At 35.8% G+C, this 27,722-nt stretch overlaps 1 protein-coding gene across 2 annotated transcripts in view; it reads left to right on the forward strand.

Annotated features, from left to right (window-relative positions):
* The window catches only part of NCKAP1 (NCK associated protein 1), a 105,940-nt gene that overhangs the window by 44,483 nt on the left and 33,735 nt on the right, over positions 1-27,722 (forward strand). For both annotated transcript variants that reach the window (XM_061433524.1, XM_061433518.1), the window contains 11 exons: positions 3,247-3,403; positions 6,017-6,073; positions 8,869-8,965; positions 9,041-9,147; positions 9,870-10,002; positions 13,810-13,891; positions 15,525-15,583; positions 21,897-22,042; positions 23,948-24,080; positions 26,673-26,792; positions 27,442-27,581. In XM_061433524.1, the coding sequence (XP_061289508.1) occupies positions 3,247-3,403; positions 6,017-6,073; positions 8,869-8,965; positions 9,041-9,147; positions 9,870-10,002; positions 13,810-13,891; positions 15,525-15,583; positions 21,897-22,042; positions 23,948-24,080; positions 26,673-26,792; positions 27,442-27,581 (1,231 nt within the window). The remainder of the gene's footprint in view (positions 1-3,246; positions 3,404-6,016; positions 6,074-8,868; positions 8,966-9,040; positions 9,148-9,869; positions 10,003-13,809; positions 13,892-15,524; positions 15,584-21,896; positions 22,043-23,947; positions 24,081-26,672; positions 26,793-27,441; positions 27,582-27,722) is intronic.

Here is a 27,722-nt window from a genome sequence, read left to right on the forward strand (position 1 = left end):
GGTGAAGTCAGAAGGCAGAATACCCTAATGGAGGATGCCTGGGCATGGAAAAGGCAAACTAATTCGGGAGAGCTGCAACTGCCAAAAGTCAAGACAGTTTGCTCAGTTTTGCTGCTTTCATTTATTTGAGCCTTGAGTAGAATTTAATAGAGTTACATCAAACTTTGCACTTCTCTCTCCCTCCCACTTTTTTTTACTTTTCTGTTTTTGACACCAATTCCTGCACTAGAACTTTCTATAAAAGATAGTCTATTTTCTTTACAGCTTTGCTGTAGGTTAGTTGAAAGAGTAGTAGTATCACCTTGAAACTTATTAGATATGCGGAATATTGATTTCCATCCTAGGACTTCTGATGAAAAACTCTGAATGGATCCCAGCAACCTGTGATTTAATAAGCCTTCCCAGTGATTCTGATAGGAAGCCAAAGTTTGAGAATCACTGGTCTAGATTCTAGCCTGGGGCTAAGGGTTGTTGGGGGTTCCCAGGTGGTGCTAGTGGTAAAGAACCCATCTGCTAATGCGGGGGACATAAGAGGTTTAATCCCTGGATAGGGAAAATCCCCTGGAGAGCATGGCAATCCACTCCAGTATTATTGCCTGGAGAATCCCTTGGACAGAGGAGCCTGGCAGGCTACAGTCCTCAGAGTCACAGAGTCAAACAGTACTAAAGTGACTTAGCACGTAGCATGAGGGTTGTTGAGGGTCTGGAATGTTGAGGATCCAGCTCTTTTGAATGCGATTTCACAGTAACTTGGGGCTTCCCTGGTGGCTCAGACAGTAAAAAATCTGCCTACAGTGCAGGAAACCTGTGTTCGATTCCTGGGTTAGGAAGATGCCCTGAAGAAGGGAATGGCTACTCATTCCAGTGTTCTTGCCTGGAGAATTCCATGGACAGAGGAGTCTGGCGGGCTGGAGTTCATGGGATCATAAACAGTCAGACATGACTGAGTGACTAACACAGTAACTTTATACAGTAACTTATCCTGGTATTCTTTTCAGGATTTGTTCTTACTTTATTGACTGTACCCAGATGACTCCTTATGGAAGATCTCTTTTTAAATTGATAGTACAGTCTTTCTCTCTTCAAAGATTTTCTCCAACTTTCTTGTTTAGTATTGATTTTGTCTTATTTCCTACATTTTTATGACTGAAAAAAAATTTTTTTTTCCGTCCTTTTGCCAAGGACTTAGTGGGGAAAGGAGGTTAATGTGTGGTTTAGTTAATAGACTATCTTCCTAATCTTGGGCTATTTTAATTTACCTTTTATTGACCTTATAATAAATGAATATACTTTATAATATAACCCATGTCTTATGTAAGTAAAGTTTATAATGACCCATAATGACACTGATAATATTTTCAGAGAAACTTTTATTATCAACAGAAGTGTTATGAGTCTAAGTATAAATTGAGGTACAAGACACTTAAGTGAAATCTCATTTTAGTAAAGGGATTAGAGTATCATGTATCAGTGCATGAGGCAAAAATTTTCACAGAACTTCTCTTGAGGATTGTAAAAATTTCCATAAAGGTGTTTTGTTTCTTTGGTTATGTACCAGATCAAATAATTAGATTTGCATTTAGGGACCCTAAGTATAAAAAACATCTTAATATATTTCAGGAATTTTTAAGGAAGTTATTAATAAATGTACTTCTGTATGTATAATCCTACAATATATGCCTACCTAAAGAGTTAGTTTGCCTGTGTAGTGGCCCTTTGAAAGGAATATTTAAATATAAAAGATGCAGGGCAAGTTAAATGTTAGTGATTGAGAAGTTTAAAGATTGAAATGACTGTTGAGAATCAGAGGGAAATCTTACAGAAAATAGAATTGTTTTTAACTGGCCCAGCATGATACCTAGTTTATAATAAGCATTGAGTACATGTTCTAGGAATGAAAGATGAGGTTTTATGGCTTTCCTCATAGCTCAGTTGGTAAAGAATCTGCCTGCAAGGCAGGAGACCCCAGTTCAATTTCTGGGTCGGGAAGATCCGCTGGAGAAGGGATAGGCTACCCACTCCAGTATTCTTGGGCTTCTCTTGTGGCTAAGCTGGTGAAGAATCTGCCTGCAATGCAGGAGACGTGGGTTTGCTCCCTGGGTTGGGAAGATCCCCTGGAGAAGGGAATCTTCTACTCACTCTAGTGGGTAGAATCTACCCACTCTGGTATTCTGGCCTGGAGAATTCCATGGACAGTCCATGGGGTTACAAAGAGTCGGACAGGACTGAGCGACTTTCACTTTCTAGGAATGAAAGATGAGGTTTTATGGCCTCTAATAGAGGGTCAGGGAAGACCTCAGTAAACATACAGGATTACACATTTTTGAAGAATTTCTAAATCAGATGACCGAAGGTAAGGTACTTAAATTTATAGAATAGAGAGCCATGGAACATACTGAAAGAATATTGGCCTTTAAGGGTAACTACTTGAGGAAAAGTCTGGTTCTAGTACTTTATTAGTGTGACTGTAGGCAAGTCACTGACCCTCATTTCTTCAGTTGTAAAAGAAGGATACCACTGGTCTTTCCACTCTATGTGGTAATCTTATCAGATAATATATGTCAGAAGACTAAATTAGTACAAACTATAATTTGCTGTGAAATTGTGACATGCTATTTCATTTCCTGTAATGACTTAGAAGAGTAGCTTTTTTTTTCAGTTACTCTAACAACTGTAAGGATAATTGTATATATGTAAATTGGTAGCTTCTGATCTCTAGCTTAAAATATCTTTTACTCATTTGTTAAAGTCAGTTAAAAGCACTGGTTTTGCAAAGTACTACTACTACTAACTACTACTACTAAGTCACTACAGTCATGTCCGACTCTGTGGGACCCCGTAGACGGCAGCCCACCAGGCTCCCCGTCCCTGGGATTCTCCAGACAAGAACACTGGAGTGGGTTGCCATTTCCTTCTCCAATGCATGAAAGTGAAAAGTGAAAATGAAGTCGCTCAGTCGTGTCTGACTCCTAGCGACCCCATGGACTGCAGCGCACCAGGCTCCTCTGTCCATGGGATTTTCCAGGCAAGAGTACTGGAGTGGGGTGCCACAAAGTACAGAAAATTATTGAAAAAGAGAAATATTGTTGCCATCTTGTATGTATATGTATTATTACCTGTCACTTAAAAGCCTCAGTTTAAGTGACTGTATTTATGTTTCTTATTTTTAAAAAGCTACCCTGTAAACTCAAATAACCTAACTTAGGAAAACTTTTTATTTTCTATTTCTTTTCCTTTTGTTTCAAGTTGGCTTTATTTTGTGCCATGGGATCCTAAATACTGATGCAACAGCACTGAACCTTTGGAAGCTAGCTCTTCAAAGTAGCTCTTGCCTCTCTCTTTTTCGAGATGAAGTTTTCCACATTCATAAAGCTGCAGAAGACTTATTTGTAAACATTCGAGGGTATGTCATTTTCAATTATTTTGTCTTTTTTGGAGAAAAGTAGTGAGTGGAATATGTGTTGATGTTCTAGGGTAGAGAAGACTCACATTATGCGAGAAGATACAATCTATACCAACTTGTCAGTCAAACCAAGTATTTTTTAACAATGATCCTGATGTTTTTTACAGGTTACTTCACAGACTGAAATATCTAGTGTTTCTGCTGTTTCAAAATTTGTGTTCTAGGAGAAAGAAGATATGATCTCTTTTGTGTATCATTATATGGTTTTAGACATAAATATGACTGAAAGCACAATGTACATTTTAGGAATTATGAAGTTTTTAGAAATGTATTTTAGAATGCAGTGCATTTAAAAAAGTGTATGAATCAATCAAAAATACTTCATTAATTATTTATAGCCATTGCAGAAGTCAGACCACTGCAAAAAGGAAATCATGTTTCCTTATAATGAGGAAGTATTCCAACTGACTCATTTATACTCATTCCTTGTAACACAAATAATTCTTAAATTTGTTCCCTTGGAATTTTTAATGCTTGCTTTTTTTTCCACTTTTGGTTCTGTAGCCAGTATATAAAAACAAGTTGAACTCACACTTGGTAGCCTTTATAAAATCTTTTGAAATTAGGAGTATCTAAAATATCTTGGGATCTATTGGACCTAAAAATATTGAATAATTGGGTTGGGTTTGTCAGCTTCATGGAAGTGAAATTCCCCTACATTTATTTCATATCCCATTCAATAATGTCCTAAATGAAATTCAGATTTAAAAAAATCTATTATTAAAATGTAAAGATATGTCTAGTACTGACAGTGTAAGCCAGTATACCATCTCAGATTTTAGTATGCATATGAAGTACCCTGGAATGTGAATTAAAATCCAGGTTCCTGGGCATCACCCCTAACCTCCTAAATCCCCTGTATCTGTATTGTGGAGAGGTAAAGAAATCTGCCCTTTTCTCCCACCGCCTCCCCCCAGTAGTTTATTGAGGTAAATTTACAGACAGAAAAATGCATAAATTTTAAATGAACAACTCAATAATTTTGTGTACGAATACTCCTGGTGACCACTTAGATCAAGATACAGAATATTTCCATGTCCCCAGAAAATTCTCCTGTGCCTCTTTCTGGTCAGTACTGCTGCCCCTGGTCCACTTTCCCCTAGCCTACACAGGTGGTCTCTGTTTTGATTTCTGTCGCCATAAGGGATTCTGACATTCTCATGCAGGTAGGCTCTCAGCGTGAGAGCCTCTCAGTGTGAGAAACAGTACCCTCTGTATTTTTCAGCTCTCAGTTTACTTTTTATTTTAGATGGTGGAGTACCTGGAAATATCCTAGTTGTGAGCTTTGTCATTTTCAAAGTGATTCAGAACAAAAATCCTGAAACTTATGTCTTAGCATATTGACATCCTCTCTGGGGAATTATATTTAAATATATGTAAACACTTAGAACCAGAGAGTTTCTGAGTATTGAGTGAGCCTAAGGTATATATGGTACAGATAAGTTTAATGGCTTCATGAAACCAATTGTCTCTTCATTATACCTTTTTTTTTTTTTTCCTGGCCACTCCACGTGACTTGTGGGATCTTAGTTCCTAGACCGGGGATTGAACTGAGACCCACCACAGTGAAAGCACCAAGTACTAACCACTGGACCTCTTGAAATTCCTTTGCTGTGCTTTTTCTGTGTTAAATTTACCATTTAAGAATTTCTGTATTTAAAGTTGAAAAGTTTTAATTTTTTTTAAAATCGTGAATGAGTGATCCAATTTAAAATGTGAATTATAGTAATTAACAAGTCAGACCATAAGTATGAAAACTCATAATTTATACAGGTCAGTGGTTACAGAATTATGGCATTTGCTTAAAGAATACACAAATCTTAGCATACTTAATTTAGAAATTGAAGTTCTTGGTATAAGTGGTTAGGAAGATAATTTTTCTTTAACATTTTAGGAATTTTGAATTTTTATGTATTTAGTAGCCAGGAAATTAGCATATATTTATTAGAGTTTATTTTATAGATGGCACCTTTAGACTATTTGATGCTTGTATTCAGTGTCTTCTATTTTAAATGTTTTTTTAATTTGAAAAAAATGTGCTTTTTTAAAAAAATGGTGAGTAATAATCATCTGTAGGTCTATCCCTTAAAATAATTTAAAGTAATCAAATGCTTCCCTGCTTCAGTTTTCTGGACCACCACAAAATTTCTGTTCCTAGTATATGTGCCTTGAGAAATTTTTTTATGCTTATGAGGTAGCGTAAAAAGCCAGAAGTAATAGCTTTTTCAGCACTTGCAGTTTTTGGAAATCACTGTTCATTATTTTAGAAGTATAATTTAGTGTCCCTATTGGAGATTTAAGAAAATAAAAGTCTGCTTTGTGAATTTAATTTTATTACTGAATTTTAATGTAATACAAGATGTATTATTTTAGGAAGAGCCAATGGGGTACTTAAGGTGCTCAAAATGATGTGGGTAGACTTTTCCATGTATTTCCAGTTTGAGAGCCAGTTTTTCTTGTTGATAATAAGACATTTTTAGTTGACTAGTATTTGACTAACTTGTTTTTACTGTTATTGACCAAAACTTCCAATTTTTTTTTTTTGGCTCATAGGTATAATAAGCGTATTAATGACATAAGAGAATGCAAAGAGGCAGCTGTGTCACATGCGTAAGTGGTTTTAACTTATCTGTGAAACTTTTGATCAAGAATTCCTTTCTTAAAGCATTATTTTGCTGAAGTGAGTGCAGATTAATGGTGTGTGAGATGTGGCAGTAGAAGTAGAGGACTTTCAATCAATGAGAAACATGTTTATAACTGTATATAGTCATCTTGGTATTAGTATGGACAGATTTTTAATATTTTTTAAGTGTTAACATGCTCTTAAGGAATACCATACAGAGGGATTTATTTTGGTGTCATTCCTTTCTCTTATTGCTCCTATGCTCTGGTACCAATACTTGGCAAGTTATGATGATTTTTGTACTACTTCATGTGCACTCCCCCCAATGGTGTTTATTTTTCAAAGTATGTAATCCCATACCTTTCCCAAATATTAGTAAATATATTTTATTAGAAAATGTAGATAACTTAAACTAGATATTAGTGTATTTAAAATGTTTGAACAACTTTTCAATTTTCTCAAGAAATAATTTGGTAATTCATTTAATTGTTACATGGTATACTTGTATAGAATATCTTCTTTAGTAAGTCTAGGTACAGTAGAGATAACACTGTCTGATCCATCAGTATTTCTACAAGGCAGAGAAAAGATAACACCACAGTCATAGGTGAAAATATAAAACTACAAGAAATTTTAGAATTTAGGCTTAGGCTATAACATAGATATTAGGAATTTAAATCATCTTTATTTATTGCTAACTGAACTGAACTGATAGTTTATTATTTCCTCATGCATGTTTTTCACCCAAATAAAGTGCTTATATTATTATAAAGTCAGTCTCTAGTACAAATAACATGCTTTGGAGTGGGTTAGAATTCCATTCCAGGCCTGCTTATTCATATGTTAAACCCTTGGCAGATATATGGTGTCACAGCTATCTTTTATAAAGGTCTTTTTTCCCTGCATTATATAAAACAGTTATAAGTAGTGAGCAGTAGTAATTCTTATCATTCATTAACATAGTGTTTCTATCTTCTCTTGATGGTAATACTCCTTGCAGCAACCCTGTATAGTAAAATAATCAAAACATTACCCACTTACTATTTAGATACTACACCAGATGAGCTTATTATTTTCAGTAAGTAGAAAGCTTGTCGTTAGAATTATGCTAACATTGTGAAAGTACTGTATGTTAGATATCATGAAAGATACATCTTGAGTCAGGTGTCCTCATCCCTGTTTCTTGATGAGAGTCTGGAGCTTAAGAGAACTAGAACCTAAGGTCACATAGGTAAAGGTTGGATTTTAGTGTGTCTTCAAAATTAATCTGTGGTGTCAGAGTTAAATTTCTCGTGGTTCATATTTCTTTTCCTTAGAATTTTGGCATATAATAGATGTGTTGTTCAGTCTATCGGTCGTGTCCAACTCTTTTTTTACCCCGTGGACTGCAGCACAGCCAGGCTTCCCTGTCCTTCACTATCTCCTGGAGTTGGCTCAGACTCATGTCCATTGAGTTGATGATGACTTCCAACCATCTCATCCTCTGTCACTCTCTTCTGCTCCTGCCCTCAATCTTTGCCAACATCAGGGTCTTTTCCAATGAGTCGGCTCTTAGCATCCAGTGGTCAAAGTACTATAGGAGCTTCAGCATCAGTCCTTCCCATGACTGTTCAGGGTTGACTTCCTTTAGGATGGACTGGTTGGATCTCCTTGTAGTCCAAGGGGTTCTCAAGAGTCTTCTCCAGCACCACAGTTTGAAAGCATCGATACTGCGGCACTTTGCCTTCTTTATGGTCCAACTCTCATATCCGTACGTGATTCCTGAAAAAACCATACGTTTGACTGTACGGACATTTGTTGGCAAAGTGATGTCTGTGCTTTTATAATATGCTGTCTAGGGTGGTCATAGCTTTTCTTGGAAGGAGCAAGCGTCTTTTAATTCCATGGCTTCATTCACAAACTGCAGTGATTTTGGAGCCCAAGAAAATAAAGTCTGTCACTGTTTCCATTTTTTCCCCATCTGTTTGTGGGGTGTCATTTTTTTGCAACTATCTAAAGTTTAAAACTTTTTTGGAATGATTTATATTTTGAACAGTATGAGGAGTTGGAATATTTGGAATATTCTTTGATTTTTTTTGTTGTTGTTAATTTGTGAGAATAAATTTTTTCTAATTTGTATTTTATTTTTAAGATACCCATTACATGAATATTTATGATTATCCTTTCCTCATCTTTCTTTTTGAACAATAGCACCAAATAGATTTCATCCCAGTACCTTAATGAATATAGCTTTGATTTAGTCAGTTTTAAGTCCATAGGGTTGCAAAAGGAGTCAGACATGCCTAAGTGACTAAACAATGATATATTTAATAGCAATATACTTAATAAATGAGGATATAGGTAATCACTTATTTATTAAGGTATATTTATTGATTCTACATGGGAGTGACAAAAATGTATACAATAAAAAAAGTGCTTATTTTTAAGGATTTCACAGTCCGTTTTATAGAGTTCTAGGCTATATGGTACTTAACTGGCAGAAATTCTTCAGGATTAGACATCTCTATATTGGGAAATACTTTTTGAAGAGTTGGTCTTGAAGTTTGAGTAGGATCTTAATTAAGAGGTAGAAGTGAAAAAAGTTACCATAGCAGCACAAGAAAGGCAAGGATAAAGACGAGATTGAAGAGTCATTTAATGACAAACACATAGAAGATATTTTTAAGGGTTTCTGTTTCCTAAGAAAAGTTTGGAAGTTGACTCTGAAATGATGTTAATTAATTGCCAGTAATAAGTTTAGTAGAAACAGATAAACTCTAATGGTGGTTGTCTTTTCCTATAGTGGTTCAATGCACAGAGAAAGACGCAAGTTTTTAAGGTCTGCACTGAAAGAATTGGCTACTGTCCTCTCTGATCAGCCTGGCTTGCTGGGTCCTAAGGTAATTGATTTAATTCTTGTTTCGGCTACAACAAATGTGCCACATTAAAATTAAAAATTTTTTTTTTCTTATCAGGCACTTTTTGTTTTTATGGCATTATCCTTTGCCCGTGATGAAATTATCTGGCTACTTCGTCATGCAGATAACATGCCAAAGAAGAGTGCAGATGACTTTATAGATAAGTAAGTTAGCAACATTAAAAAATATATGTTTTGTATATTTGCTTTATGGGCTATGGAATTTAGGGACTAAAGTAAAATTATTTTGAAAAACTTGAAGGCTTTTCATATTTGTCATAATGGAGGGAATATTTAAAATACATTGTTAGGTGATATGAATTAGAATGCAAAGTCAACTTTAGCTTTGAATTAAAGCTTAAATGTTTTATCACTAGAACTCTAGGTTGTTGCAGAGGTGTGTTTTTGTGCTATAGTATTTCTTATAGGATTCATGTTTCAGAATTATTTATTAGACAAAAATTTGAATAATAATCCTAACGGAGTTACAGCTGTGTCATTTGTAATATATTTTTTCTTATTTTAGTCCACAGTCCCTCAACAGAAGTTAAATGAATCAGAGAAATAATAGCATACACAAAAATCTTACATTTTCCTAATACTCTAACCTTCTTTTATTTATGACTTTTTAATGATGCATTTATGAAATGTCTTAATTTTATTTTTATTTTGTATTTTCCTTTATCAGTTTTTTATTCTTGCTTTTTTGCTTTCCATAGTTTCTTTTTGTATATGAGATAATATAAAAAAGAAAGTAGTTGACACTAAATATTTAACAATGCTTTTTCTAAGGAAAAAACTTGATGTAGCAATATCAAAGGCAATTCATATTTTCCTTCATAGTAAGTGAATTTAATTTTTGAAATGTTTTTTCTTAAATAAAAAAGGCACATTGCTGAATTAATATTTTATATGGAAGAGCTTAGAGCACATGTAAGGAAATACGGACCTGTAATGCAGAGATATTACGTGCAGTACCTTTCTGGCTTTGATGCTGTTGTCCTCAATGAGCTTGTGCAGGTAAAAAACTGAAAGCATTCTCCCTTTTGTTTCTTATTTCCCTCCTTTCCAATAATTGATTTATTTGCTCAGTAAACATTTACAAAGTAATCTTGTGTATCATGGTGAAGTCACAACTGTAAATAAGTCACGGTCATATTTTGCCAAGGGGATCATTATCTAGAGCAAAGAAAACATTTAGTTGTATTCCAGTGTGATGGGCATTATGCTTAAGGGTGTATAAAGCTTAAAGTGAACACATGCAGGGAATAATTCTTTATCTTGGTGGGTGGAGGTGTACAGTAACCAAATTATAGAGGATCTTGCAAAAGAGGAGGTTAGTCATAAATCAGATTTAATATTTAGGAAAATCACCATGGCTTAGTGTGGATGAGAAATTACTGGGGGCCACATGAAAAGTCAGAGACAGCAAAAGAGCAAAAGACTCTTGAGAGTCCCTTGGACAGCAAGGAGATCAAACCAGTCCATCCTAAAGGAAATCAGTCCTGATATTCATTGGAAGGACTAATGCTGAAGCTGAAACTCCAATCCTTTGGCCACCTGATGCGAAGAACTGACTCATTGGAAAAGACCCTGATGCTGGGAAAGATTGAAGGCAGGAGGAGAAGGGGACGACAGAGGATGAGATGGTTGGGTGGCATCACCGACTCAATGGACATGAATTTGAGTAAGCTCCATGAGTTGGTGATGGACAGGAACGCCTGGCATGCTGCAGTCCATGGGGTCGCAAAGTGTCAGAAACGACTGAGTGAGTGAACTGAATCTAAAACTATTGATTTTCCCCAGAAATAACCATACTTTGAAATCCTCATTTTCTTTCAAACCTACCTAAAAATGCAAATAGGAAGAAAACTGTTCATGTAATTGTTTACCCTCAGTTATAAACAGCTTACAGTTTACTATCCTAGTTTATTTCTTCTTTTATCCACTAGATGGAGCTCATACGCTTCCTTTCTAGAATGTCTGTTAAAAGAAGGAATAGAAAAGCTGCTTTTATCCAAAGCAAAGTGTTACTGCTTTGCTGCAGTTGTTTTTTAAAAACTTTTTATTTTATATCACAGTATAGCCAGTTAACATGTGGTAGTTTCAGGTGGACAGCAATGCAGTTTTTAATTTTTTAAAAATTGTTATTAAGGTAATGGCACTCCACTCCAGTACTCTTGCTTGGAAAATCCCATGGACGGAGGAGCCTGGTAGGTTGCAGTCCATGGGGTCGCTAAGAGTCGGACACGACTGAGCGACTTCACTTTCACTTTTCACTTTCATGCATTGGAGAAGGAAATGGCAACCCACTCCAGTGTTCTTGCCTGGAGAACCCTGGGGACGGGGAAGCCTGGTGGGCTGCTGTCCATGGGGTCGCACAGAGTCGGACACGACTGAAGTGACTTAGCATAGCATACATACCAGATAAATCAAAGGCTACTGTGCTGTCACAGTCTAAAAAGTAAGTCAACTCTTGGCTTTGTGGCATTTGAAGTTTGCTATGACTAACTGGATATTTATTAATTTTATAGATTGTGTTAAAGTATTAAAAATTTTAAGCTACTCCATGTCTTTTTGTGTCTTATATTATTTTAGCAATACTGAGAAAATTTTAGAAAATTTTAGAAAAGGCAGAGGAACCAGAGATGCCAACATCTGCTGGGTCATGGAAAAAGCAAGAGAGTTCCAGAAAAACATCTATTTCTGCTTTATTGACTATGCCAAAGCCTTTGACTGTGTGGATCACAATAAACTGTGGAAAATTCTGAAAGAGATGGGAATACCAGACCACCTGACCTGCCTCTTGAGAAATCTGTATGCAGGTCAGAAGGCAACAGTTCGAACTGGATGTGGAACAACAGACTGGTTCCAAATAGGAAAAGGAGTACGTCAAGGCTGTATATTGTCACCCTACTTATTTAACTTATATGCAGAGTACATCATGAGAAATGCTGGACTGGAAGAAGCACAAGCTGGAATCAAGATTGCCAGGAGAAATATCAATAACCTCAGCTATGCAGATGACACCGCCCTTATGGCAGAAAGTGAAGAGGAACTGAAAAAAAAAGCCTCTTGATGAAAGTGAAAGTAGAGAGTGAAAAAGTTGGCTTAAAGCTCAACATTCAGAAAACTAAGATCATGGCATCTGGTCCCATCACTTCATGGGAAATAGATGGGGAAACAGTGGAAACAGCACCAGACTTTATTTTTCTGGGCTCCGAAATCACTGCAGATGGTGATTGCAGCCATGAAATTAAAAGATGCTTACTCCTTGGAAGGAAAGTTATGACCAACCTAGTTATATTAAAAAGCAGAGATATTACTTTGCCAACAAAGGTCCGTCTAGTCAAGGCTATGGTTTTTCCAGTGGTCATGTATGGATGTGAGAGTTGGACTGTGAAGAAAGCTGAGCGCCGAAGAATTGATGGTTTTGAACTGTGGTGTTGGAGAAGACTCTTGAGAGTGCCTTGGACTGCAAGGAGGTCCAACCAGTTCATTGTAAAGGAGATCAGTCCTGGGTGTTCATTGGAAGGACTGATGCTAAATCTGAAACTCCAATGCTTTGGCCACATCATGTGAAGAGTTGACTCATTGGAAAAGACCCTGATGCTGGCAGGGATTGGGGTCAGGAGGAGAAGGAGACGACAGAGGATGAGATGGCTGGATGGGATCACCAACTCGATGGACATGAGTCTGAGTGAACTCTGGGAGTTGGTGATGGACAGGGAGGCCTGGCGTGCTGTGATTCATGAGGTCGCAAAGAGTCGGACACGACTGAGTGAACTGAACTGAGAAAATTAATTTCTTATTTTTCTGATACAGTAATAGTAGCAACAGCAATACTGATACTAGTATTAATAATGGACATTTATCCATAGTATATTACCAGCTCTGAGGGTAGGTATAGTGAAGAAAAAAGACCCTATGTGACTTGATCAGTATTGCACTGTTCATGAGTACATGTGTAATAACACATTCAGATAACACTATTTAAATGTGTTAAATGCCTGAGCTTTTTACCACCCGCAAGTACAGTATTTACATGCATAGTTTTTTAACCATTTGCTAGGATTTAAATTTAAAACTAAGATAACTTGTGAAAATAGTTCATTGTAATATTGGCTAAAATGGTAACTTAAATTTTAAAATTGTGGTAAAGATGTATGTAACATTAAAGTTGTCATTTTAACTATTTTTAATTGTACAGTATAGAACTCTGTGGGCATTTACATGGTTGTACAGGTCTTAATGTGAAAACTATGGTTTTTGTGAGCTAATAAGCATATACTTTTTTTAAAAGTTTATCATTTAGCATCTACTTCAGATATAGTTTATTAAATACTCACTTTTTAAGCCATTTTCAGAGGGTTTTTTTTGGTGCTACTTTTGTTGAGGTAAAATTTATACATGATAAAAATCACTTGTTCTAAGTGTACTGTTTTAATTTGGACAGCTGTATACATTCATGTCACCACCACCAGTCAAGATAAAGCACATTTCCAACATTTAAAAATTTTCTTGTGCACGTTTGCAGTTGATTCCCTCTCTAGATCCTCAACAACCCGTTGTCTGCTTTTTTGTCACTTTTGCCTTGAAAAAATGTTTTTTTTCATGTGAGTGAAATCATCCTTGTTTTTCATTTTAGTTAGCATGTTTTTGAGTTCATCCATGTTACTGTATGTATAAACATTCCAGTTTTATTTATTGCTTAAAAAAATCTAACTATGGATGTATCAGTTTATCCACCTACTAGTTGATGGACCTGTGAATTTTTTCCCAACTAGGTGTTTTTAATCATTATTTTTATCACTTTTTTTTTTCCAGAATCTTTCTGTTTGCCCTGAAGATGAATCAATCATCATGTCCTCTTTTGTTAACACTATGACTTCTCTAAGTGTAAAACAAGGTAATAAGTCTTTTAAATTGAAATGTATTTTCTTGCCATTAGGTTTTCAAATTCTGTTAATGAGGAGAGGACTTAGCAGTTAGTTTTTATAGTATTACTTATCCTACTTTGGAGCATATTTAATCTCTTCTCTTTTGTTTTAACTTTGCTCTGAAGCAAAGGTTTCAAAGATGGATGTGTGGTGATATTTACAAGAAGTATAGCTTGACATTTCTTCATATTCAGCTGGAGGCAAAATGGTATTTTTGAGGCAAAAGGTATTTTGTAATTATAAAAAAGAAAAATGAGCACCCTATATCATAATAAAGTTTATATTACGGTCCAGGCATTACCTATGACAGTAATCAATGAAATGATTAATCTGGGCAAGCACTTTATATATATTATCTTATTCAATCTTCATCAATGTTAAAAAGTTGTTAATTACTTTTAACACATTTGGAAACTTAAGCCTTAAGGCTTAAGGTTAACCTTAATTCAACATGGTTTGCCCACACTTTTTAACAGATACTAAGTTCTAGAATAGGAACTTAAGTTCAGATCTGTCAATCTCAAAAGTTGGTGTCATATCATAGACTGCCTTTCCATTAGTTGAATACTCCTCCATTCCAGTAGACTGGATATTTTAGTTTTATATTCTTTAAATAAAAACTATCAAAATTTCTGAGTAATAAATTTGTTTTATCAAACTTTATATTGATAAACTTATAACTTGATAAATTGATAACTTGATAAACTTATAAATTGATAAATTAAGTTAAACATACTTATATAATGAATCTGCTATAAACGTGCCTGATGATATTTGGTTAAAATAAAGTTACTTTGTGGGACTTCAGCATGCTTTCCAAAGTTTCTATTCACAGGATTCCTCATGCTCTGTTTTAGGTACTTTTGAGTTGACATGTAAGCAAAATGAGAATCACGGGGTTTAGAGAGAAATCTGTATACTACCCTTCTGTTAGCACAGCTGCCTCATCACCTTTATAGGATATGAGAATTATTTCACTCTTAGCTATCATTTTTAAATTGTCGTAAAATAGAATTTACCACATTACCATTTCTAACTACATTTAAGTACTTAAAAGTGTACAGTTCAGTAGAGTTAAGTGTATTGACATCGTTGTGCAATAAATATTCAGAACTTCTCATCCCGCGAAATTGAAAATGTAGCTATAGAGTAACAACTCCCCGTTTTCCTTTCACCCAGCTCCTGGAACCACTATTCTACTTGGTTTCTATGAGTTCGACTATTCTAGATACTTCACATAAGTGAATTGTACAATATTTGTCTTTCTATCACTACCTTATTTCACTTAGCATTCCCTCAACATGTCATCCATGACATGACATCCATGCTACAATATTTGCTCCCTTTTTCAGGCTGAATAATATACCATTGTGTGTATATATGATATTTTGTTTATCCACTGTTGATGGACTTTTTAGTTACTTCTGCCTTTTGGCTGTTGTGAATAATGCTGCTGTAAACATTGGTGTACACAAGAACATGGGTGTATTCTTTTGTATATACATCCAGAAGTGGAATTGTCCTAGCCCTTAAATTTTAAAGTGTGATTTAAGTTATTGGAAAATATTAATTAGCTTTGTAATCTTTTTTCTGTTACTGTAGTTGAAGATGGGGAAGTATTTGATTTCAGAGGAATGAGATTAGATTGGTTTCGATTACAGGTAAGAATAACATTAATTTTCATTGTCGTTCTGTTTGTTATTGAATACCTCAGTTAACATGAGAGCATAACTTAATATGAAAAAATATTCCTTGTATACCTATTGAAAAGACTTCTTTTGTATTGTTATAACTAACATAGTCTTTACGTCAAGGAAAAAACTTTTTTTAATGGAGATATTATTGACATTTAACATTATGTTAGTTTCAGGTATGCAGCAATGATTTCAGTATATATGTGTATTTTGAAATGATCAACAATAAATCTAGTAAATATTCATCACCATATGTAGTTACAAGTTTATTTTTTTCTTGTGATGAGAATTTTTAAGATTTACTCGCTTTATAATTTTCAAATATATAATACAGTGTTATTAATTATAATTATAGTCACCATCCTATATATCACATGAAAGACAGTGAAAGTGTTAGTCACTCAGTTATGCCCGACATGGACTGCAGTCCAACAGGCTCCTCTGTCCGTGGGATTTTCCAGGCAAGAATATTGGAGTGGATAGCCATTGTCTTTTCCAAGGGATTTTCCTGACCCAAGAATTGAACCCCAGTCTCCTGCATTGCAGGTAGTGTCTTTATCATAACAGGGAAGCCCATGTTGTGTCCAACACTTTGCTGTTGCAGCAAACCGGGCTTCCCTGTCCTTCACCATCTCTTAAAGCTTGCTCAAACTCATGTCCATTGAATCGGTGATGCCATCCAACCGTCTCATCCTCTGTCATCCCCTTTTCCTCCTGCCTTCAATCTTTCCCAGCATCAGGATCTTTTCCAGTGTATCAGCTCTTTGCATCCGGTGGCCAAAGTATTGAAGCTTCAGCGTAAGTCCTTCAAATGAATATTCAGGGTTGATTTCCTTTAGCATTGACTGGGTTCAATTTCCTTGCAGTCCAAGGGACTGTCAAGAATCTTCTCCTATAGCACAGATTGTAAGCGTCAATTCTTCAGTTCTCAGCCTTCTTTCTGGTCCAACTCATCACATCTGTACATGACTACTGGAAAAACCATAGCTTTGACTAGATGGATTTTTGTCAACAAAGTAATGTCTCTTCTTTTTAATAGGCTGTCTAGCTTTTCTTCCAAGGAGTAAGCATCTTTTAATTTCATGGCTTCAGTCACCATCTGCAGTGATTTTGGAGCCCAAAATAATAAAGTCCCTCACTGCTTCCATTGTTTCCCTATCTATTTGCCATGAAGTGATGGGACTGGATACCATGATCTTAGTTTATTGAATGTTAAATTTTAAGCCAGGTTTTTCACTGTCCTCATTCACGTTCATGAAGAAGCTCTTTAGTTCATTTTTGCTTTTTGCCATAAGGTTGGTGTTATCTGCATTTCTGAGGTTATTGATATTTCTCCCTGCAATCCTGATTCCAGCTTGTGGTTCAATCCAGCCTAGCATTTCGCATGATGTAGTCTGCATATAAGTTAAATAAGCAGGGTGACAATGTATAGCCTTGAGGTACTCCTTTCCCAATTTGGAACCAGTCTGTTGTTCCATGTCTGGTTCTAACTGTTGCTTCTTGACCTACATACAGGTTTCTCAGGTGGCAGGTAAGGTGGTTTGGTAGTCCCATCTCTTGAAGAATTTTCCACAGTTTGTTGTGATCCACACAGTCAAAGGCTTTGGCATAGTCAATAAAGCAGAAGTGGATGTTTTCCTGGAATTCTCTTGCTTTTTCTGTGATCCAACAGATGTTGGCACTTTGATCTCTGGCTCCTCCGCCTTTTCTAAATTGAGCTTGTACATTGATTTAAGTACTGTTGAAGCCTAGCTTGGAGGATTTTGAGCATGACCTTGCTAGTGTGTGAAATGAGTACAATTATGCAGTAGTTTGAACATTCTTTGGTATTGGAATGAAAACTGACCTTTTCCAGTCCTGTGGCCATTGCTGAGTATTCCAAATTTGCTGGCATATTGAGTGCAGCACTTTCACAGCATCATCTTTTAGGATTTGAAATAGCTCAGCTGGAATTCCATCAGGTCCACTAGCTTTGTTCATAGTAATGCTTCCTAAGGCCCATTTGACTCTGCTCTTCAGGATGCATATATTTATTTTGTAACTGGAGGTTTGTATCTTATGACTGCTGTACCCATTTCATCTACCCCTGACTCCCTGCCTCTGGGAAACACCAATCTGTTGTCTGTATATGTGAGTTTGGATTTTTCTTCTGTTCATTTTGGTTTGTTTTTGTCATTTTAGATTCCACATGTAAGTGAGAGATCATATGATATTTGCCTTTCTCTGACTTCTTTCATTAGGCACAATACCTTCAAGGCCCATCTATATTGTCACAAATAGCAAGATTTCCTTTCTCTTTTCATGGCTGAATAATATTTCTAGTTATGTGTGTGTGTGTGTGTGTGTGTGTGTGTGTACCCCACAATTTTTTTATTCATTCATCCATCAGTGGACGCTTGGGTAGTTTCCATGTTGTGACTATTGTAAATAATGCTGCAGTGAACAAAGGGATATAGATGTCTTTTTGCGTTAGTGTTTTCCTTTTCTTCAGATGAATACCAGATGTGGAATTGCTGGAGCATATGGTAGTTCTGTTCATAGTTTTTGAGGAACCTCTGTACTGTTTTCCACAGTGGCTGCACCCATTTCCGTTCCCACCATTGATAAACAAGATTTCCTTTTCTCCACATCTTCACCAAATGTCTTTATATATTACCTTTTTTATAATAGCCATTGTAACAGATATGAGTTGATAATTAGTAATGTTTTAAGTAACTTCCCTGAAATCGCAGAGCTGATTAGTGGGAGATCAGGGAAGAATACTTGAGATACTTGAGATATATTATACATTATTTTCTTCTAGTTAAAAATAAAGTTTAGAAATTAACATTTTCTTGTTCAAAAAAAAACTTACAAAACAGTATGTAAGTCATGCTTATTAAATGACTGAAAATAGAATTACTGTGCCAAAGGATACATACACATTAAAAAATTTGAAAGTCATCGTCACAAAGTTTGAACTGTTTTCAGCCTCTTACTCTCAGTTTGTGGGAGTTCCTAAACCAACATTTATGTTCAGAGAATTTTACAGATTTAGATGACTTTCAAATAACCCTTATTGAATACTTCAGAATTATTAGACTTACTCATTTGAAAAATTCACTTGAGAATTTTACCGTTGTCTATTGCAGTCATACAGCAATGTTTGAAGCTTTAGAGTGAGCATTAAGGGTATAGAGTTGATATATCCCTTTGTGAGAATGTTTTGTTTTCCCATAGCCTATAGATAGAATGCTCTAATGACATCGCTCTCTCTCTTCACATCATCTTCCTTCTTTGTTTATCTCTTTGTCCAAATGTCTTCTTTTTATAAAGACACAGTTCATACTGGATTAGAGTCCATTTTAATGATCTAATTTTAACTTATGTCTATTAAGACCCTACTTCCAAATAAAGTTACATTCTGAAGTATTAAGGATTATGCTTTCAACATGTCTTTTTGGGAGAGACAGTTCAACGCATAGCATTGCTCTCAACCATGATTAGGACAAATAGTCACTCAACTCCTTTCTGTTGTGTATTAGACTCTCACTTTATAGTGAGAATAGGTCAAAACATACCAAGGATGAAAGTAATGGGACATAAAACTAAGCCTTAACTAGGAAAAGAGGACACAAATGCAAGGTAGAAGGCAGTGTCCAGAAACTAGGATGTTTGCGTAGATGACTAACAGCAAGTCAACTGTTAGGGTTTCAAGATCACAGACTAGGCTACAGGATGTGGGAGATAAAATACTGACAACTTATATAGTTGAGTATAATCCTCATTTGGATATTTTATACATCTGGATTTGGAGACAAGGCATAAAAGATAGGGAAAATTAAATAGTTTAAAAGCTTAAGTTAGAATGACAGAGTATGATTATCAGTACAGTGACAGAGTATGATTATCAATTAATTACACTTTTCTTAGGAAGGAGAAAGTTGTTTTTTCAAGTGGAATTACTAGTAATGGCTTTGTAGAGAAAACAGCTTGTTACCCACGCATTGAAAGATGGGTCAAGTTGGAGTAGGAGAATCACTTACACAGGAAAGGGCAAGAAAAGAGCCTTCTTAATGTAAAATATTACTACAGGAAGAAAAATATCTTCACAAAAGATATGAATGATCTGAGTTTGATCAGTGATCTGGTAGAAGGATAAGAGTTACTAGGTGTAAGTATATGGCCAGAGAGAGATGTAGAGCTCTGTATCACTTCTTGAGTAGGGCAGGGCTAGAAGAATAAGCCTTTAAGGGAATGTGATAGTACGCTTTGTTACCGTCACTGGGGTCTTTGGAGTCTTAAAAGAAGAGTTCTCCCTCTCTACATGTATTCTCTGCCATTTTTTCTCTTCCTAAATTAGGATCTCATTCTGCTGTTTGTTCCATTAGTCTCTTAAGTATCTTCAGTCACTGATTCTCTTTGCCTTCTAATTTACTTGGGTAGTTCATATTTTAGACTTATTTAAACCAGTTTTTTTTTTTTTTTTTTAAATGACGTGTGTTTCTTCTTCCACTGTTGTCAAGCATTTCAAATGAGTTTTAAATTAAGTTGTCTCATTTTGTCACCATCCATTTCATCTGAATTTATTTTCACAGGACTTTAATTCAGAATTTTTAAAATTATTCTCAGCTAGTAGAAGTCTTTATTGAACTCATGGCCACTACTGGTTCCTCTTTGTACTTTAAAACTGATGAAAGGTAAATTATACTTCCGTTAGACTTAGTTTGTGATGAATGTCCAGAATACATCTTGCCATTACTGTATTGCCATCACATTCTTCATTTTCTCCCTTTTTCTGGTAGAAGACACAAACATCAAATTATAGAGCTCTGCTTTGTGATGCGCCTGCCTTAGTGAATGGTAACCTCATCTGTGTAGTGACCTTTTCCCACTGGAGAGACTGAGATTTGATTTTTATCTTACTTAAAAGGCAATAATTGTTTAGTCTTTTACTGTTTCATGGGTACTAGCAGAAGACATGGGGCTCCTGGATTAGAGACAGAGAACTTAATTCACTGCACAGGAAGTGCCATGAGCATCCAGATATATACATTTTTTTCCCTTGCTATCATGTCTTTTGGGGGTAGTGCAGAGAGACCCAGATGAATGCTGTGTATGCATTGGGCACGTCTTAAGCTAAGGAGGACTGAGTTTGAGGAACCCTCTGTTTCATCATCAACAGGAAGCATATTTGCTCTTTGTTCCAGAGGGACACATTACTTTCTTTCTCAAGTTTGGTAGCTGTAAGACCTGGAGAAATGGCTGAGATAGTGAGTGGTCTGGGCTGTGCTTTCTTGGCGTATCCAGCAAGGTGTGTAAGTACACGTGAGATTCATGAAAGAATGCCTCCCAAAAGCCAGGACCGTGGTCATCAACCATAATTCTTGGGTTGCCTACCATGTCTAGTCATTCCCCTGATTAAACACTTTTGAGCTTTACCACCCCGGACCATCTCATTATCCTGTCTGGATTGTTACCACCACTGCCTCCTAAGAAGCTCTGCCTCCTGTTCCCTCTCCACTCCTCTCTGTTTCCACCTCAGCATAGAACAATCTTTCTAAGCAGTTATTATCCATCACACAGACTCTTTGGTGATTTATCAAAAAGTTTAAATTCTTCAGCGTGATATATGATGTTTATTCTGTAGGCATCCCTCGTATTGTTTTCCTTGCTTGTGAAATGTCCACCACCCAAGGGTAGGTTTTGTTTTCAGTGCATTGGTACCTCTTAGTGGAATTTCTTTCCCTCGCAACCTGTCCTGATGGTTTTGGTTAAGACCTGTCGCCTTTTTTATCAACTTAACACTAATTTTACCACCTTCAGAATGCTTCTCTAGAGTTCGTCAATTAGTACGGTGTGTTATGCTCTCCAGTTTTTAATGATTCAGTATAATCAAAAACCTTCCTGAGTCAACATGTGCAGTACTTAAGTTTCATCTTACTGTTTTGAATATGTGTTTTATCTTGAACTAAGTCGAAAACTTCTCTTGGTAGGGACACCATGTGACAATTCATTGTTTTGTATCTTTGATATGTAGCTTCACTTGCTTTAGGAGTTCAAGCTGAATGACCCATGTATTAGATTCTGTTTTAAGAATAGTATTTCAGTTTACTGTAATAAAGAAATTCTTGATAGGAATTTTAAGTTTGAATCATGGTAGACAGTTTTTAAAAGATGATGTTCTTAATAAACTTTAAATATTCTTCAATAGTGGGTATTTTTTCTTTTTTCCTGTAGACTTGGTCTATACCTGAAGTCATTACCTAAACTACATTTGTTTCTTTCTTTACTTTTTCAGGCATATACTAGTGTCTCTAAGGCTTCACTTAGCCTTTCAGATCACAGAGAACTTGGAAAGATGATGAATACAATAATTTTTCACACAAAAATGGTAGATTCCTTGGTGGAAATGTTGGTGGAAACATCAGATCTGTCCATATTTTGGTATGTTGTAATTTTCTTTAAATTAGAATTTGAAATTTTTATTATCCAAAGATGTGTTTCTTGATTACGTTAGTGTGGTGCTTAAGACAGTTTACTAAGAGATTGTAAGAATCAAGGGAATAGAGAACAACCTGCCAGTAGTGAAGTTTACTATGTTGGGGTTTTATGTCTGTTTTTAATTCTCTATAGGAGCACCTTTTACTGATGTGAATTTGTTTTTTATGCTTTCTTTGAAGAAGTGAAAAACAATCGCTTCGAATTGTGTCATTAAAGGAAAAAAAATTTGGACTGGGGTCAACTAGAGCAAATGTTGGCAATTAAATACCACGTGGTTTCCCTCTGTAGTATTAAGTTAGATATTAATATTGTGATAATGTGGTGACAGTCCCCTCCACTGTGCTCCACTCTCCTTTGCTTCTGTTATAAGTTCTTTTGTTATTCTTAGTAGTCTGCAGCTCCTCCTTTTCTCCCCATATTATATGGTTCTTGAAGGAGGTCAAGTTTTTGTTTCCTTAGTGTCTTAACAGAGTAAGTGCTTAATAAGTATTTCAATGAATAAGTGAACTTGATTGTGATAAAATTAATAAACAGTGGTGTCAGGACTCAAACTTAAGTATTCTGATTTCAAAGCTGTACAGTGTCCACTCTGTTTCTGCTTCTTGATCTTTTTTCCTTTAGGGAAGCTGATGAGAATAGCGTGGTAGGTAGGTTCCTTTAATTCTAAAATGCTGAAATACTCTCAGTGGATAGTGGTAGTAGTTTCTCTGTATTGAATAGAAATCATTATGAAAAGCTTGTGAATAATTTTGTTTTGGGGAGAAAACCAAAAAAAAAAAAAAAAACACCTTGGTTTTTGCAGTTTGTAGTGGGGCTTTAATTAGCAGTTTTGCAGAAAAAATCCAAATTACTTGGCAGGGAAGACATAAGCGATCTCTTAAAGGAACTCAGGAAATATAGTTATTATGTAACAAGTTTGTAAGAGTTTTAAGATTTGGAACCCTATCCTATTGTCTGACCCAGAGGCTACCTTGAAAAGAAAATGTAACATTTTATGTTTAGGTATTTTTGAGCTGTATATTGTAAAAGAATGATACAGCAATTAGAAATTCCTCTTCTGGGGACTTCTTTGGTTGTCAATTGGTTAGGACTGCGTACCCCCAGTGCAGGGGACCCAGGTTCTATCCCTGGCCAGGGAACTAGATCCCACATACTGCAGTGAAGACCAGAGATCCTGCGTGCTGCAGCTAAGAACCAGTACAGCCAAATAAATTAACTTCAAAAAGAAAAAAATAAATTCCTCTTCTCTTTCCTGGAAATAAGGCACTTTGAATAATGTTTAAAACTTGCAAATTTTCAGTCATTTAATTAATTTATATTCATACTTGGTCTTAACCACATTCTTACTTTGTCACATCCAAAATAAAGACATGTTTACTACTTCTGTTTGTTTTATTATTCGAAGATGTATTAAATCTGTATTTTATCACCTCATATTCTTTTAGATTTAACATCTCTTCAATCTGGAAATAATTTAAAGTTGATGGTGTATTATTGTTTAATTGACAATATTTTTCTTAGTGGTACATAAAATAATGGTATTTCTTACAATTGATAGTGACTCAGCTTTGATGACTTTTGATGCTGTAAGGTTCGAGTGGTATATATTCAAATGCCATAGATATGGTTTATTTTCTCTTTAACTTTTATTTTTAAATGCGTTAATGTTATAGAAATAATATTTTATAATTCTGAAATGGTTATTAATATGTAAGAGAACTCTTTGGAAAAATAACTTTTCCTACGAGAATAAATGCTACAGCTGGTAATTTTCATTTACTTGAATCAAATTAAACTAACTCTAACTATAAAAATTATGATTCTGATTTTTAATTTGTTTCCTTATAGTTTTTATAGTCGTGCTTTTGAGAAGATGTTTCAGCAGTGTTTGGAGTTACCCTCTCAATCAAGATACTCAATTGCATTTCCACTACTTTGCACTCATTTTATGAGTTGCACACATGAACTGTGTCCAGAAGAGGTAATTTCAGAGTAGTATTGGGATTAATATAGTATGCGGAATAAGCTACTCCAAGCATACAGCTGACCAAATTTCACAAAGACTCACAAAGTCATAATTACCTAACCTACTTGCCCACCTAATGTATCTCTGTGCAGAGTCAGAAGAATGCTTGATTAGGCATATGATGTAATATTTATTTAAATGATTGGATAAATACAGATACATGTTTCTAAGAACACATCACAAAATCACTTGTTATTTAGTCATTCAGTCGTGTCTAATTCTTTTGATACCCCATTGACTGTGGCCCATCAGGCTTCTCTGTCCATGGGATTTCCCAGGCATAAAGCCACTTGAAATTAACCTTTATTAAAATAAATAGTCAGGCATTAATATTATGGTAAAGTTACGTATAATGAGTGATTTTTATATGCTTAGTTTTCCTCTGAAATGCTCATTGAAAATACTTGCAAATTGAATGGAGACATTGCTGGCTAAATATAAGCATTTCAAAGAAGAATTTCACTGACTTGTTAATATAATAGATACAGTAAGTAAAATTGAGATTTGCCAGTGTTTGTAAGAATTCACATACTGGCACACACAGTTACTGAGTAATTAAAGTACTCTGTAGTTTTGCACATACCAAGTATCTATCAAAAATGTACTCTCAGTATTTCTTCTAATCGTCCAAGAAGAAAAATAACTCTTAGTGAGTATAGTAAGTATATATTAAAATTAAGTAGTATTAATGAGGTGGATGAAACTGGAGCCTATTATACAGAGTGAAGTAAGCCAGAAAGAAAAACACCAATACAGTATACTAATGCATATATATGGAATTTAGAAAGACGGTAACGATAACCCTGTATGTGAGAGAGCAAAAGAGAGACAGATGTATAGAACAGTCTTTTGGACTCTGCAGGAGGGAGAGGGTGGGATGATTTGGGAGAATGGCATTGAAACATGTATAATATCATATAAGAAATGAAAAAAAAATGATTATGACATGTATAAACCCCAAAGGACATGTCTTGGATTCTAATAAATTTCTGCACCCCTCAAAAAAAAAAAATAGCTTAGTGTTGAATCCTTTTACTTAGAACTACAGAACTTATAGAAAAGAAACTTAAAAAGAGCAGTAGCATTATTATTATCTTTACGAATTGTTACTGCTAAGTTGCTTCAGTCGTGTCCGACTCTGTGCGACCCTATAGACGGCAGCCCACCAGGCTCCCCCGTCCCTGGGATTCTCCAGGCAAGAGTACTGGAGTGGGTTGCCATTTCCTTCTCCAATGCATGAAAGTGAAAAGTGAAAGGGAAGTCGCTCAGTCGTGTCTGACCCTCAGCGACCCCATGGACTGCAGCCTACCAGGCTGCTCCATCCATGGGATTTTCCAGGCAAGAGCACTGGAGTGGGGTGCCATTGCCTTCTCCCTTGTTTATGCTAGTGGCTCCTAAATCTATATCTGCAGCCCAGATCTTTCCTTTCAAGTTAGATTTTCTCTGTATTGCAGCCTAGGTATTTTTAGCCATCTGAAGTGTAACATGTCCAGAATAGAATCATTAATTTTTCCACATCTACCCCAACTTGAAACCTTTTCTGTTTTTGGCTCTACTCTTACATAAGTATTCAGACTCCTGCCTCTTCTTACCTTTGAAGAAGCCCCATTATCTTTTGCCTGGATGATTGTTACTGCTTCCTATGTGGTCTCTGCATCTGCCATTATCCTGTTCGCAGCACAGAGCCCGAGTTATACTCTAGTTGTTTTGCTTTCCAGTCTCAGCATTTTTGAGCCATTGAAGAGAAGTAGTGAAGTCAGATCTGCATTTTAAATAAATTAGTAAGTTTGAAGCAATGCTAGTTCAAGTCCTTTTTTTCAGGAAGAAGGGATGTATTATCTTTCAGGAGTCGGAATTTGGTTAAACAAAATCCAGATGTCTATGGTAGGTTAGTTTTTATAAGAGATAAAAGAGATCTATAACATCTCCCATCTTCACTTCTTATGTAGGATAGACTTGAACCTTATTTTCTATGTTTATTTAAAAACTTTTAATTCAAATTAGTTCAGTCGCTCAGTTGTGTCCGACTCTTTGTGACTGCATGGACTGCAGCACGTCAGGCTTCCCTATCCATCACCAACTCCCGGAGCTTGCTCAAACTCATGTCCATCAAGTCCATGATGCCATCCAACCATCTCATCCTCTGTTGTCCCCTTCTCCTGCCTTCAGTCTTACGCAGCATCAGGATCTTTTCCAGTGAGTCAGTTCTTTGCATCAGGTGGCCAAAGGATTGGGGTTTCAGCTTCAGCATCAGTCCTTCCAGTGAATATTCAGGACTGATTTCCTTTAGGACTGACTGGACTCTCAAGGTCTTTTCCAACACCACAGTTCAAAAGCATCAGTTCTTCGGCACTCAGCTTTTTTTATGGTCCAACTCTCACATCCATACATGCCTGCTGGAAAAACCATAGCTTTGACTAGATGGACCTTTGTTGGCAAAGTAAATGTCTCTGCTTTTTAATATGCTTTCTAGGTTTGTCTAGATTTGTTAATTCAAATTACTTTGTTATAATTTTTATTGTTTTTGTTACTATTTTTCTTTAACAGAGACATCATATTGGAGATCGCAGTCTTTCCTTATGTAATATGTTCCTTGATGAAATGGCCAAACAAGCTCGAAATCTCATCACTGATATTTGCACAGAACAGTGTACTCTTAGTGACCAGGTAATAATTTAAATGTTTCCTTACAGATGGGAAAATTGTCTTGAAGGCAAGAAAATCATCTCTTAGCTGGGTTTTGTTTTTTGTTTTCTTTTCCGTTTTTAATCTTATCCTCAAATTCTCAGTAAATCTCATTACCTCTTATTATGAAGCTCTGTTGTTAGGTTTTTAAGAAATGTCGCACTGTCTTTAGGGTTATGGTTTAAAATCCAGCCTCTAGCTTGGCATTCAAGTCCCTTCCCAAAGTAGCTCGAACATCTCTCCCCAGCATTTTATGCTCCACTACTGAGTCATTCTGATGAGGTTCAGAGCACATTGTGTTCTATCATAGTTTTGGTCTTCATAGGCCATTTTCCTTTCAGTAAAATGTTATTCCTCGCTTGCCTGGTATTTTTTTAATTTGTCCTTGAACTGTAGCTTTGATATAACTACCTCTATGAAATGTCTCTTCACACAAGATTTCCCTGTTTCTGTGTTTTCCAAGCTGAATGGGCTCTCCAAGCTGGCTAGGTAAATGCTGCGTCTCACTTATTACCTCTGTTCTTAGTGCTAGTATATTTGCCGCATAGTCTGGGTTTAGCTAAGGTTTGTTTCAGTAGTTAATGTTTTCGGAGTAATTGGTATGTATGATTTCATTTATTTTTAAATTTAGTTATTGCCCAAGCATTGTGCCAAAACCATCAGTCAAGCAGTGAATAAAAAGTCAAAGAAACAGACTGGTAAGAAAGGGGAACCTGAAAGGGAAAAACCAGGAGTTGAAAGCATGAGGAAAAACAGGCTGGTCGTGACCAAGTAAGCCATCCACTATTACTGTATCTTTTTGTTACAGGTAGAAGAGGTTTTTTGGTTTTTTTTTTTTTCCATTTTTGTATGGCATTAGTACTGAGGAAATGCTAGTAATTGTAAATTCTTCATTTCCCAGTTGTTAATGTT

This window comes from Bos javanicus, chromosome 2 (assembly GCF_032452875.1).
Source record: "Bos javanicus breed banteng chromosome 2, ARS-OSU_banteng_1.0, whole genome shotgun sequence".
Lineage (NCBI taxonomy): Eukaryota > Metazoa > Chordata > Mammalia > Artiodactyla > Bovidae > Bos > Bos javanicus.